This window comes from Misgurnus anguillicaudatus, chromosome 15 (genome assembly GCF_027580225.2).
Source record: "Misgurnus anguillicaudatus chromosome 15, ASM2758022v2, whole genome shotgun sequence".
Classification (NCBI taxonomy): Eukaryota; Metazoa; Chordata; class Actinopteri; order Cypriniformes; family Cobitidae; genus Misgurnus; species Misgurnus anguillicaudatus.
Genome location: NC_073351.2, coordinates 17,628,725 through 17,644,466, shown reverse-complemented (window position 1 = coordinate 17,644,466; position 15,742 = coordinate 17,628,725). Strand labels below are relative to the sequence as shown.

General features: G+C 39.9%; 1 protein-coding gene across 14 annotated transcripts in view; it reads left to right on the top strand.

The window, feature by feature from the left end:
- ryr1b (ryanodine receptor 1b (skeletal)) overlaps positions 1–15,742 on the top strand; it is a 123,893-nt gene that overhangs the window by 25,160 nt on the left and 82,991 nt on the right. For all 14 annotated transcript variants that reach the window (XM_073853492.1, XM_073853495.1, XM_073853505.1 and 11 more), the window contains 7 exons: positions 706–780; positions 898–976; positions 1,101–1,213; positions 1,300–1,399; positions 1,485–1,581; positions 2,261–2,335; positions 2,413–2,569. In XM_073853492.1, coding sequence (XP_073709593.1) covers positions 706–780; positions 898–976; positions 1,101–1,213; positions 1,300–1,399; positions 1,485–1,581; positions 2,261–2,335; positions 2,413–2,569 — 696 coding nt within the window. The remainder of the gene's footprint in view (positions 1–705; positions 781–897; positions 977–1,100; positions 1,214–1,299; positions 1,400–1,484; positions 1,582–2,260; positions 2,336–2,412; positions 2,570–15,742) is intronic.

Here is a 15,742-nt window from a genome sequence, read left to right as displayed (position 1 = left end):
TTGGGACAATAGTTGGCTAACGATGCTTTTGGGAAACGCACCTCAGGATGTAACCATTCTATTGGAGCATATGTACATATGTTGAAGCTTGAAAACACAATAGTGTAATGTATTTGAATAGAAAAGTTGACCAATATATTATTGAACGAGGTAAGCTTGTACTTGAGGGTGAATAAATGACAGCATCATTTTTTATTTTTGAGTGAACTAACGCTTTAAGTTTTGTTTTGTGCTCTCTCCCTGTCTCTCACTTCTGTCATTTTACTCATTCTGTGTATGAAACTATCATGCCGGTAGACAAAACTGACTAATAGCAACAATAATTGTGTTTTCTTGCTTTTAAACTTTACTGGATGTTGACAAAAGGTAAGCCGTCCTCAGGATGTGTCTGTAGTCCTAATGGCGGCCGAATGTAAATCCACCTGGTTTGGTGTGACTCTCTTCGTTCCTTGTTTCTGTACTTCTGTATCTGTAACACTTCCTGTGAATGTGAACGGATGTGAAGAACTCTTTCTTTTCTCCTGTCATAACACCTTGAGGTTTTTCCTATTTTTATGTCTCTCCTCATGTGCACAAGGTGAAGCTCGATCCTCTCCTATGTACAGTGTAACATGTGTCATCCAACATCAAGTCAGTCTGCTCCTAACTAATCGCAGCACGATTCAGGAGAATTTGCTAAACTTTACGTTCTTTTTTGTATCTCAGTCATCTCAAGGAGGGGCTCACCGAACGCTGCTCTATGGTCACGCCATCCTCCTGAGACACAGCCACTCTGGCATGGTGAGATACAACATTTACTGCGTTAAATTGGCTAGCATTAATTTTAAAGAACCTATACAGTACTCCATTACAAGGCCAGGTTTAGTGTAAAGAGACGTACTTTCATTTTATTTACAGTACCTGAGCTGTCTGACGACATCACGCTCACTCACAGACAAGCTGGCTTTTGATGTGGGCCTACAGGAGGATTCTACAGGTACATACTCATTCCTAAAAAAATATTCCTACAAATACAATACTCTCTGGCTGACTGCATATACGGTATACATGTATGCTAGCATATATTGGCCACATTTTGATGTGTTGCTCTGTATGCTCAGGTGAAGCATGCTGGTGGACCATTCATCCTGCATCCAAACAAAGGTCAGAGGGTGAGAAGGTCAGAGTAGGAGATGACCTGATCCTGGTTAGCGTATCGTCAGAGAGATACTTGGTAATATTTTATTGATCATCGGTTGTTTAATAATAATGTCAAACTGCTCGTTCCATGACGACAGCTGATATATGATATTTTTTCAGCATCTGTCATACGCCAGTGGAGATCTGATGGTAGATGCCTCCTTCATGCAGACGTTATGGAACATGAATCCTATCTTGTCGGGCTGTGAGCTGGCAGAAGGTAAGTAATTAAAAACCAATAGAGATCCATTCAAGCAAAACCAAAACGCTCAATGACTGTTTTCTCTTGTTGCTTTTTTTCTTAGGGTACTTAACTGGAGGTCATGTCTTAAGATTGTTTCATGGTCACATGGATGAGTGTTTGGCTATCTCAACACCTGATCAAGGAGAGGAACAGCGCAAGTAAGACAGGAAACTCTTTTTTTTTGTGATTCTTGTTACTCTAGTTTTGTGATTTAGTTGAGTGACACTTTACAATACGGTTGTATTTGTTAACATTAGTTAAAGTGATAGTTCACCAAAAAATTCAAATTACTTTACATTGTTCAAAACTTGTACACATTTCTTTGTTCTGCTGAATACAAATGACGATATTTTGTTAAATGTTTGTAACCAAGCAGATCTGGTGCATCATTGACTTCCATAGTAGGAATAAACAACACTATAGAAGTGAATGGTGCCCCAGATCTTTTTTGTTATTAACATTTTTATTTATTTAATTAATTTGTGTTCAAACAGGTTTGGAACAACATGGGGGAAAGTAAATAATGACATAATTTGTATTTTTCAGTGAAATATCCCTTTAATGCGTTAGCTGACATTAACTGCGACCTACATGTACAAAGTACTTTCTGATGATGACATTTGCATCTGTACACAGTCCCTTGAGTATGCATAAACTGCTTAACAAATACAAGCTTATTGTAAAATGTGACCTATGTTTTATTTTTTTTATAAATGCCATAACATTGTGTTATAAAATCAATATATATAGGCCTATTTATTGCATAGTTTTTTTTAAATGTGTCAAGTGTCCAAAAATACAGCGTACAACGCCATATCTTATTGTCTTTCTCCATAGGATTGCACAATATGAAGGAGGGGCGGTATGTAGTCAGGCCCGATCTTTATGGAGACTTGAGCCTTTAAGAATAGGGTGAGACATCTTCACCTTACTCCGCTTTTTACCTGTAATTTTTGGATATGATTTTAACTAGTGTTGTTTTTCTATAGTTGGAGCGGTAGCCATATGAAGTGGGGCCAGCCTTTCCGCATACGTCATATTACAACAGGTCGGTACGTGTGTCTGGATGAGGAAAAGGGTCTTATGGTTTTGGATCCGGAGAAAGCCAACACCAAACTGTCTGCCTTTTGTTTTCGTGCATCCAAGGTCTGTATGAATATGAAATGTATTACTTGAGTGTTGGTTAGATACACAGTGCCATTTCTTCTGCCCTCGGTTGAGTGTGGCTACTCAGCCTATGCAGCGAGCTAAACATTAATAAGAGAAGGTGGTTCCAATAATGACCAGACACAGTTTTTTCCTTCTTTTGTGTCTTTACTGTAGACCTCTCTTTTTCTTGATTGTAAAACTGTGAACATTACAAACAAATTGTATTAAAAATACATTATTTAACAAAACAAGACACATTTCTACGAATTTAAATGCTGGAATAGATCAGAATTCAAGATATAAGAATCACAATATTACATCTTTAAATTACCCAGTTTGTATAATTTGTAACATACTAAACAGAAGCTAGCTACATTAGCTTGAATTAGGTCACAAATAACTTTCTGCTTGTAAGAGTTAAAATAACCTAATAAGTAACAGAACATTTAGAAAAACAAAATTGATCACTAATCACTTACAGATTATGGCATATCAAAGCTCCGTGAGAGAATAGCATGTCAAAGCCTCTGAACCTTTTCTCACACTGCATGTAACAAACTTTTTAACAACACATCATGAGGAGCACACTCAATATATAATAGAAGAAGAAACCCTTAAAAGAGGTACTGACCCCTAGCGGTAAGATAAAGAAATGCACCAGCAAACTAATACAATAATATAGCTGCAAGCAGCAACACGGGGTCAAGCACCTTCGGCGCAATGCACACAAAGCATAGCAAGCTCACAATGCACAGCAAGCACACAAAGCACAGCAAGTACACAAAGCACAGCAAGCACACAAAGCACAGCAGGCACACAAAGCACAGCAAGCACACAAATCACAGCAGGCACACAAACCACAGCAAGCTCACAAAGCACAGCAAGCACACAAAGCACAGCAAGCACACAAAGCACAGCAAGCACACAAAGCACAGCAAGCACACAAAGCACAGCAAGCACACAAAGCACAGCAAGAACCACCACAATGCAGAGCTACAACAGCAAACATGGAAAAATAGAACACATGTGAACTACAGACAGGTTGAGAAGAATTGATGAGGAAGAACAAAACGTCATGACTCAGGTGGGATTCGAACCCAGGAACTCAGAATCTCAATGCATGTGGTTTAACTAGATGCGCCACTCAGTTGACACAGTTCATGAGGCAGCAGACAAGAGATTAGAGAGCTGAAAGGATTAACATATGTCAATCACCAAAGATGCAGGAAAGACACAGCAGAAGCAGAAATAACAGAAATACAATGTACATTAGCTCAAATGAGATTGAAGACAAGCAGATCATTCTGTATAGTGATGCTATACAATGTAATATACAGTCACATTAATTTATTACTATGACAAATAGACAACGTCACAGGCACAGTCAACTTTAGAGTGGTATTTCTAAGAAAGAGAACAGAATATCAAAAATCTGTTCGGTCACATCTGTGCAGATTGCTCCAAACATTATACGAGCAGAACCTGACATAAAATACACAAAATTTGTAAAATGAGTAGCGAAAAAATCATTTACCATATGCCTTACAATAACACATGAACATAATGTTGGAAAATGACAAACGAGGTATCGTTGCGATCGGCATAAAACAGTGAATCCAATTTCACAAAGAATATGTATATCAGACAAAGTATTCAGAAGTTATAAGCAGTTCAATAAGAACTGTTATAGTGTATAACCCCTAGGTGGCGCTGTACTCTGACTTCCCAGGTACCTTCAGGACATCATGTCGAAGCTCCTTACCATTTTTTGCGCGGATATGTCCAATAGTTCAAAAAATATAACAATTTATGTGAAATTTCAAAATGGCGGACAGGCGGTTTGGTCAAACCCGGCATAATTCACATCGACAGATGCGGCATGAGGTAAGCAATCCATAGACATCAAGATAATAATTTTCTTACAAACAGTTCAGAAGTTATGGGCAATAATAGCCTATTTTTCTATCTCATGACCCATAGGTGGCGCTGTCACCAAATTTGGCATGGACCCCAAGTTCATGGTCCACATTAAGTGTACCAAATTTCATTTCAATTGATCAAAGAATGACTGAGCTACAGCTTCAGAACCATTTTTGCGTCAACTTTGTTAAGTTTGCGCATTTATTACTTTTGAACAAAGATCAATATCAAAATTCTGTTCGGTCATTTCTATGCGGCTCACTCCAAAGATCATCTGTGCCAAATCTCATAAGAATTGAACCGCATTTGAAGGAGGAGTAGCGAAAAAACGAAATACTGTACATTTCAAAATGGCCGCTACTGTAATGGGTGGAGTCTTACTGTAAAGTATCAAATTCAATAAGCACGATGAGAGCAATCACGTGTACTAATTAGAATTTTCATAGATCAAATGGTTCACCAATTATAACAGTTTGAACATTGATTTTTTGGACTACTGGTGGCGCTATAGAGTTACTGCTAAAGACCCCATTTTTGGTCACATGACTATTTATGACCACCTCTACATCTGTGCCAAATTTCATCATTTTCCTATGTACGGTTCATAGGGCTGCCATAGACTCCCATTGGGGAAAAATAATAATAATAATAATAAATATAGCTGCAAGCAGCAACACGGGGTCAAGCACCTTCGGCGCAATGCACACACAGCACAGCAAGCACATAAAGCACAGCAAGCTCACAATGCACAGCAAGCACACAAAGCACAGCAATTACGCAAATCACAGCAGGTACATAAAGCACAGCAAGCTCACAAAGCACAGCAAGCACACAAAGCACAGCAAGCACACAAAGCACAGCAAGCTCACAATGCACAGCAAGCACACAAAGCACAGCAATTTCACAAATCACAGCAGGCACACAAAGCACAGCAAGCTCACAAAGCACAGCAAGCACACAAAGCACAGCAAGCACACAAAGCACAGCAAGCACACAAAGCACAGCAAACACACAAAGCACAGCAAGAACACAAAGCACAGCAAGCACACAAAGCACAGCAAGAACACAAAGCACAGCAATTACACAAATCACAGGAGGCACACAAAGCACAGCAAGCTCACAAAGCACAGCAAGCACAAAAAGCCCAGCAAGCTCACAAAGCACAGCAAGCTCACAAAGCACAGCAAGAACCATCATAATGCAGAGCAACAACAGCAAACATGGAAAAATAGAACACATGTGAACTACAGACAGGTTGAGAAGAATTGATGAGGAAGAACAAAACATCATGACTCAGGTGGGATTCGAACCCAGGAACTCAGAATCTCAATGCATATGATTAACTAGATGCGCCACTCAGTTGACACAGCTCATGGGGAAACAGAAAAGAGATTAGAGAGCTACAAGGATTACCATGTGTCAAATTAGTTTATAAACCCTAGGTGGCGCTGTACTCTGACTTCTCAGGTAACTTCAGGACATCATGTCAAAGTTTCTTACCAATTTTTGCGTGGATATCTCGAATAGTTCAAAAAATATAACAATGTATGTGAAATTTCAAAATGGCGGACAGGCGAATTGGTCAAACCTGGCATAATACATATCGACAGATGCGGCATGAGGTAAGCAATCCATAGACATCAAGATCATAATTTTCTGACAAACAGTTCAGAAGTTATGGGCAAAAATAGCCTATTTTATTATCTCATGACCCATAGGTGGCGCTGTCACCAAATTTGGCATGGACCCCAAGTTCATGGTCCACATGAAGTGTACCAAATTTCATTTCAATTGATCAAAAAATGACCGAGCTACAGCTTCAGAACCATTTTTGCGTCAACCTCGTTAAGTTTGCGCATTTATTACTTTTGAACAAAGATAAATATCAAAATTCTGTTCAGTCATTTCTATGCGGCTCACTCCAAAGATCACCTGTGCCAAATCTCATAAGAATTGAACCACATTTGAAGGAGGAGTAGCGAAAAAATAAAATACTGTACATTTCAAAATGGCCGTTACTGTAATGGGTGGAGTTTTACTGTAAATTATCAAATTCAATAAGCGGGATGAGAGCAATCACGTGTACTAAGTAGAATTTTCATAGATCATATGGTTCACTATTTATAACAGTTTGAACATTGATTTTTTGCACTGCTGGTGGCGCTATAGAGTTATTGCTAGAGACCCCATTTTTGGTCACATGACTATTTATGACCTCCTCTACAACTGTGCCAAATTTCATCATTTTCCTATGTACGGTTCATAGGGCTGCCATAGACTCCCATGGGACGATAATAATAATAATAATAATAATACTAACAATTCCAATAGGTGTCTCAGCACCTTCGGTGCTTGACCCCTAAATATAGCTGCAAGCAGCAATTGCGGGGTCAAGCACCTTCGGCGCAATGCACACACAGCACAGCAAGCACACAAAGCACAGCAAGCTCACAATGCACAGCAAGCACACAAAGCACAGCAATTACACAAATCACAGCAGGCACACAAAGCACAGCAAGCTCACAAAGCACAGCAAGCACACAAAGCACAGCAAGCACACAAAGCACAGCAAGCTCACAATGCACAGCAAGCACACAAAGCACATCAATTACACAAATCACAGCAGGCACACAAAGCACAGCAAGCTCACAAAGCACAGCAAGCACACAAAGCACAGCAAGCACACAAAGCACAACAAGCACAGAAAGCATAGCAAGAACACAAAGCACAGCAATTACACAAATCACAGCAGGCACACAAAGCACAGCAAGCTCACAAAGCACACAAAGCACAGCAAGCACACAAAGCATAGCAAGCTCACAAAGCACAGCAAGCACACAAATCACAGCAAGCTCACAAAGCACAGCAAGAACCACCATAATGCAGAGCAACAACAGCAAACATGGAAAAATAGAACACATGTGAACTACAGACAGGTTGAGAAGAATTGATGAGGAAGAACAAAACGTCATGACTCAGGTGGGATCTGAACCCAGGAACTCAGAATCTCAATGCATATGATTAACTAGATGCGCCACTCAGTTGACACAGTTCATAAAGCAGCAGACAAGAGATTAGAGAGCTGAAATGATTAACATATGTCAATCACCAAAGATGCAGGAAAGACACAGCAGAAGCACCACAATGCAGAGCAACAACAGCAAACATGGAAAAATAGAACACATGTGAACTACAGACAGGTTGAGAAGATTTGATGAGGAAGAACAAAACATCATGACTCAGGTGGGATTCGAACCCAGGAACTTAGAATCTAAATGCAATTGGTTAACTAGATGCGCCACTCAGTTGACACAGTTCATGAGGCAGCAGACAAGAGATTAGAGAGCTGAGAGGATTAACATGTCAATCACCAAAGATGCAGAATTGACACAGCAGAAGTAGAAATAACAGAAATACAATGTACATGAGTTCAAGTGAAATTGAAGACAAGCAGACCATTATGTATAGTGATGCTATACAATGTAATATACAGTCACATTAATTTATTACTATGACAAATAGACAACGTCACAGGCACGGTAAACTTTAGAGTGGTATTTCTAAGAAAGAGAACAGAATATCAAAAATCTGTTCGGTCACATCTGTGCGGATTGCTCCAAACATTATACGAGCAGAACCTGACATAAAATACACAAAATTTGTAAAAGGAGTAGCGAAAAAATCATTTACCATATGCCTTACAATAACACATGAACATAATGTTGGAAAATGACAAACAAGGTATCGTTGCGATCAGCATAAAACAGTGAATACAATTTCACAAAGAAAATGTATATCAGACAATGTATTCAGAAGTTATAAGCAGTTCAATAAGAACTGTTATAGTTTATAACCCCTAGGTGGCGCTGTACTCTGACTTCCCAGGTACCTTCAGGATATCATGTCGAAGCTCCTTACCATTTTTTGCGCGGATATGTCCAATAGTTCAAAAAATATAACAATTTATTTGAAATTTCAAAATGGCGGACAGGCGGTTTGGTCAAACACGGCATAATTCACATCGACAGATGTGGCATGAAGTGAGCAATCCATAGACATCAACATCATAATTTTCTGACAAACAGTTCAGAAGTTATGGGCAAAAATAGCCTATTTTATTATCTCATGACCCATAGGTGGCGCTGTCACCAAATTTGGCATGGACCCCAAGTTCATGGTCCACATGAAGTGTACCAAATTTCATTGCAATTGATCAAAGAATGACTGAGCTACAGCTTCAGAACCATTTTTGCGTCAACCTCGTTAAGTTTGCGCATTTATTACTTTTGAACAAAGATAAAAATCAAAATTCTGTTCGGTCATTTCTATGCGGCTCACTCCAAAGATCATCTGTGCCAAATCTCATAAGAATTAAACCACATTTGAAGGAGGAGTAGCGAAAAAACGAAATACTGTACATTTCAAAATGGCCGCTACTGTAATGGGTGGAGTCTTACTGTAAAGTATCAAATTCAATAAGCGGGATGAGAGCAATCACGTGTACTAAGTAGAATTTTCATAGATCAAATAGTTCACCAATTATAACAGTTTGAACATTGAATCTTTGGACTACTGGTGGCGCTATAGAGTTACTGCTAAAGACCCCATTTTTGGTCACATGACTATTTATGACCATCTCTACAACTGTGCCAAATTTCATCATTTTCCTATGTACGGTTCATAGGGCTGCCATAGACTCCCATTGGGGAAAAATAATAATAATAATAATACTAACAGAAACAATAGGTGTCTCAGCACCTTCGGTGCTTGACCCCTAAATATAGCTGCAAGCAGCGATACGGGGTCAAGCACCTTCAGCGCAATGAGCACCCAAAGCACAGCAAAAACCGCACGACGCAGCAAATGCGCAAAGCGCAGAAAGCCCGCAATACAGAGCCCGAACCCGAAGCAAAGCAAATGCAGAGCAGAACCACTGCAGTGCGGAGCAACAAGAGTAAAGATGGCAAAAATATAATATCAGACAAAGTATTCAAAAGTTATAAGCAGTTCCATAAGAACTGTTATAGTTTATAACCCCTAGGTGGCGCTGTACTCTGACTTCCCAGGTACCTTCAGGACATCATGTCGAAGCTCCTTTCTATTTTTTGTGCGGATATGTCCAATAGTTAAAAAAATATAACATATTATGTGAAATTTCAAAATGGCGGACATGCGGTTCGGTCAAACCCGGCATAATACACATCAACAGATGCGGCATGAGGTAAGCAATCCATAGACATCAAGATCATAATTTTCTGACAAACAGTTTAGAAGTTATGGGCAAAAATAGCCTATTTTATTATCTCATGACCCATAGGTGGCGCTGTCACCAAATTTGGCATGGACCCCATGTTCATGGTCCACATGAAGTGTACAAAATTTCATGTCAATTGATCAAAGAATGACTGAGCTACAGCTTCAGAACCATTTTTGTGTCAACCTCGTTAAGTTTGCGCATTTATTATTTTTGAACAAAGATAAAAATCAAAATTCTGTTCGGTCATTTCTATGCAGCTTACTCCAAAGATCATCTGTGCCAAATCTCATAAGAATTGAACCACATTTGAAGGAGGAGTAGCGAAAAAACGGAATACTGTACATTTCAAAATGGCAGCTACTGTAATGGGCGGAGTTTTACTGTAAGGTATTAAAAACAACAAGCATGAGGAGAGCAATCACGTGTACTAAGTAGAATTTTCATAGATCAAGCGGATCAGCAGTTATAACCATTTGAACATTGAATTTTTGAGCTGATGGTGGCGCTATAGAGTTACTTCTAGAGACCCCATTTTTGGTCACTTGACTTTTCAGGACCACCTCTACAACTGTGCCAAATTTCATCATTTTCCTATGTACGGTTCATAGGGCTGCCATAGACACCAATGGCTAAGAAGAGGAAGCAGAATAATAATAATAATAATACTAACAATTCCAATAGGTGTCACAGCACCTTCGGTGCTTGACCCCTAATAATAAATATAGCTGCAAGCAGCAACACGGGGTCAAGCACCTTCGGCGCAATGCACACACAGCACAGCAAGCACACAAAGCACAGCAAGCTCACAATGCACAGCAAGCACACAAAGCACAGCAATTACACAAATCACAGCAGGCACACAAAGCACAGCAAGCTCACAAAGCACAGCAAGCACACAAAGCACAGCAAGCACACAAAGCACAGCAAGCTCACAATGCACAGCAAGCACACAAAGCACAGCAATTACACAAATCACAGCAGGCACACAAAGCACAGCAAGCTCACAAAGCACAGCAAGCTCACAAAGCACAGCAAGCACACAAAGCACAGCAAGCACACAAAGCACAACAAGCACACAAAGCATAGCAAGAACACAAAGCACAGCAATTACACAAATCACAGCCGGCACACAAAGCACAGCAAGCTCACAAAGCACAGCAAGCACACAAAGCACAGCAAGCACACAAAGCACAGCAAGCACAGCAATTACACAAATCACAGCAGGCACACAAAGCACAGCAAGCCCACAAAGCACAGCAAGCACACAAAGCACAGCAAGCTCACAAAGCACAGCAAGCACACAAAGCACAGCAAGCTCACAAAGCACAGCAAGAACCACCATAATGCAGAGCAACAACAGCAAACATGGTAAAATAGAACACATGTGAACTACAGACAGGTTGAGAAGAATTGATGAGGAAGAACAAAACGTCATGACTCAGGTGGGATTTGAACCCAGGAACTCAGAATCTCGATGCATATGATTAACTAGATGCGCCACTCAGTTGACACAGTTCATGAAGCAGCAGACAAGAGATTAGAGAGCTGAAAGGATTAACATATGTCAATCACCAAAGATGCAGGAAAGACACAGCAGAAGCACCACAATGCAGAGCAACAACAGCAAACATGGAAAAATAGAACACATGTGAACTACAGACAGGTTGAGAAGAATTGATGAGGAAGAACAAAACATCATGACTCAGGTGGGATTCGAACCCAGGAACTTAGAATCTAAATGCAATTGGTTAACTAGATGCGCCACTCAGTTTTCACAGTTCATGAGGCAGCAGACAAGAGATTAGAGAGCTGAAAGGATTAACATGTCAATCACCAAAGATGCAGAATTGACACAGCAGAAGTAGAAATAACAGAAATACAATGTACATTAGTTCAAGTGAAATTGAAGACAAGCAGATCATTATGTATAGTGATGCTATACAATGTAATATACAGTCACATTAATTTATTACTATGACAAATAGACAACGTCACAGGCACGGTGAACTTTAGAGTGGTATTTCTAAGAAAGAGAACAGAATATCAAAAATCTGTTCGGTCACATCTGTGCGGATTGCTCCAAACATTATACGAGCAGAACCTGACATAAAATACACAAAATTTGTAAAAGGAGTAGAGAAAAAATCATTTACCATATGCCTTACAATAACACCTGAACATAATGTTGGAAAATGACAAACAAGGTATCGTTGCGATCGGCATAAAACAGTGAATACAATTTCACAAAGAAAATGTATATCAGACAATGTATTCAGAAGTTATAAGCAGTTCAATTAGAACTGTTATAGTTTATAACCCCTAGGTGGCGCTGTACTCTGACTTCCCATGTACCTTCAGGACATCATGTCGAAGCTCCTTACCATTTTTTGCGCGGATATGTCCAATAGTTCAAAAAATATAACAATTTATTTGAAATTTCAAAATGGCGGACAGGCGGTTTGGTCAAACCCGGCATAATTCACATCGACAGATGCGGCATGAGGTAAGCAATCCATAGACATCAAGATCATAATTTTCTGACAAACAATTCAGAAGTTATGGGCAATAATAGCCTATTTTTCTATCTCATGACCCATAGGTGGCGCTGTCACCAAATTTGGCATGGACCCCAAGTTCATGGTCCACATGAAGTGTACCAAATTTCATTTCAATTGATCAAAGAATGACTGAGCTACAGCTTCAGAACCATTTTTGCGTCAACCTCGTTAAGTTTGCGCATTTATTACTTTTGAACAAAGATCAATATCAAAATTCTGTTCGGTCATTTCTATGCGGCTCACTCCAAAGATCATCTGTGCCAAATCTCATAAGAATTGAACCGCATTTGAAGGAGGAGTAGCGAAAAAACGAAATACTGTACATTTCAAAATGCCCGCTACTGTAATGGGTGGAGTCTTACTGTAAAGTATCAAATTCAATAAGTGGGATGAGAGCAATCACGTGTACTAAGTAGAATTTTCATAGATCAAATGGTTCACCAATTATAACAGTTTGAACATTGATTTTTTGGACTACTGGTGGCGCTATAGAGTTACTGCTAAAGACCCCATTTTTGGTCACATGACTATTTATGACCACCTCTACATCTGTGCCAAATTTCATCATTTTCCTATGTACGGTTCATAGGGCTGCCATAGACTCCCATTGCGGAAAAATAATAATAATAATAATAAATATAGCTGCAAGCAGCGACACGGGGTCAAGCACCTTCGGCGCAATGCACACACAGCACAGCAAGCACACAAAGCACAGCAAGCTCACAATGCACAGCAAGCACACAAAGCACAGCAGGCACACAAAGCACAGCAAGCTCACAAAGCACAGCAAGCACACAAAGCACAGCAAGCACACAAAGCACAGCAAGCTCACAATGCACAGCAAGCACACAAAGCACAGCAATTACACAAATCACAGCAGGCACACAAAGCACAGCAAGCTCACAAAGAACAGCAAGCACACAAAGCACAGCAAGCACACAAAGCACAGCAAGCACACAAAGCACAGCAAGCACACAAAGCACAGCAAGCACAGCAATTACACAAATCACAGCAGGCACACAAAGCACAGCAAGCTCACAAAGCACAGCAAGCACACAAAGCACACAAAGCACAGCAAGCACAGCAAGCTCACAATGCACAGCAAGCACACAAAGCACAGCAATTACACAAATCACAGCAGGCACACAAAGCACAGCAAGCTCACAAAGAACAGCAAGCACACAAAGCACAGCAAGCACACAAAGCACAGCAAGCACACAAAGCACAGCAAGCACACAAAGCACAGCAAGCACAGCAATTACACAAATCACAGCAGGCACACAAAGCACAGCAATCTCACAAAGCACACAAAGCACAGCAAGCACACAAAGCATAGCAAGCTCACAAAGCACAGCAGGCACACAAAGCACAGCAAGCACACAAAGCACAGCAAGCTCACAATGCACAGCAAGAACACAAAGCACAGCAATTACACAATTCACAGCAGGCACACAAAGCACAGCAAGCACAGCAATTACACAAATCACAGCAGGCACACAAAGCACAGCAAGCTCACAAAGCACACAAAGCACAGCAAGCACACAAAGCATAGCAAGCTCACAAAGCACAGCAAGCTCACAAAGCACAGCAAGAACCACCATAATGCAGAGCAACAACAGCAAACATGGAAAAATAGAACACATGTGAACTATAGACAGGTTGAGAAGAATTGATGAGGAAGAACAAAATGTCATGACTCAGGTGGGATTTGAACCCAGGAACTCAGAATCTCAATGCATATGATTAACTAGATGCACCACTCAGTTGACACAGTTCACGAAGCAGCAGACAAGAGATTAGAGAGCTGAAAGGATTAACATATGTCAATCACCAAAGATGCAGGAAAGACACAGTAGAAGCACCACAATGCAGAGCAACAACAGCAAACATGGAAAAATAGAACACATGTGAACTACAGACAGGTTGAGAAGAATTGATGAGGAAGAACAAAACATCATGACTCAGGTGGGATTCGAACCCAGGAACTTAGAATCTAAATGCAATTGGTTAACTAGATACGCCACTCAGTTTACACAGTTCATGAGGCAGCAGACAAGAGATTAGAGAGCTGAAAGGATTAACATGTCAATCACCAAAGATGCAGAATTGACACAGCAGAAGTAGAAATAACAGAAATACAATGTACATTAGTTCAAGTGAAATTGAAGACAAGCAGATCATTATGTATAGTGATGCTATACAATGTAATATACAGTCACATTAATTTATTACTATGACAAATAGACAACGTCACAGGCACGGTAAACTTTAGAGTGGTATTTCTAAGAAAGAGAACAGAATATCAAAAATCTGTTCGGTCACATCTGTGCGGATTGCTCCAAACATTATACGAGCAGAACCTGACATAAAATACACAAAATTTGTAAAAGGAGTAGCGAAAAAATCAATTACCATATGCCTTACAATAACACCTGAACATAATGTTGGAAAATGACAAACAAGGTATCGTTGCGATCGGCATAAAACAGTGAATACAATTTCACAAAGAAAATGTATATCAGACAATGTATTCAGAAGTTATAAGCAGTTCAATAAGAACTGTTATAGTTTATAACCCCTAGGTGGCGCTGTACTCTGACTTCCCATGTACCTTCAGGACATCATGTCGAAGCTCCCTACCATTTTTTGCGCGGATATGTCCAATAGTTCAAAAAATATAACAATTTATTTGATATTTCAAAATGGCGGACAGGCGGTTTGGTCAAACCCGGCATAATTCACATCGACAGATGCGGCATGAGGTAAGCAATCCATAGACATCAAGATCATAATTTTCTGACAAACAGTTCAGAAGTTATGGGCAATAATAGCCTATTTTTCTATCTCATGACCCATAGGTGGCGCTGTCACCAAATTTGGCATGGACCCCAAGTTCATGGTCCACATGAAGTGTACCAAATTTCATTTCAATTGATCAAAGAATGACTGAGCTACAGCTTCAGAACCATTTTTGCGTCAACCTCGTTAAGTTTGCGCATTTATTACTTTTGAACAAAGATCAATATCAAAATTCTGTTCGGTCATTTCTATGCGGCTCACTCCAAAGATCATCTGTGCCAAATCTCATAAGAATTGAACCGCATTTGAAGGAGGAGTAGCGAAAAAACGAAATACTGTACATTTCAAAATGGCCGCTACTGTAATGGGTGGAGTCTTACTGTAAAGTATCAAATTCAATAAGCACGATGAGAGCAATCACGTGTACTAAGTAGAATTTTCATAGATCAAATTGTTCACCAATTATAACAGTTTGAACATTGATTTTTTGGACTACTGGTGGCGCTATAGAGTTACTGCTAAAGACCCCATTTTTGGTCACATGACTATTTATGACCACCTCTACATCTGTGCCAAATTTCATCATTTTCCTATGTACGGTTCATAGGGCTGCCATAGACTCCCATTGCGGAAAAA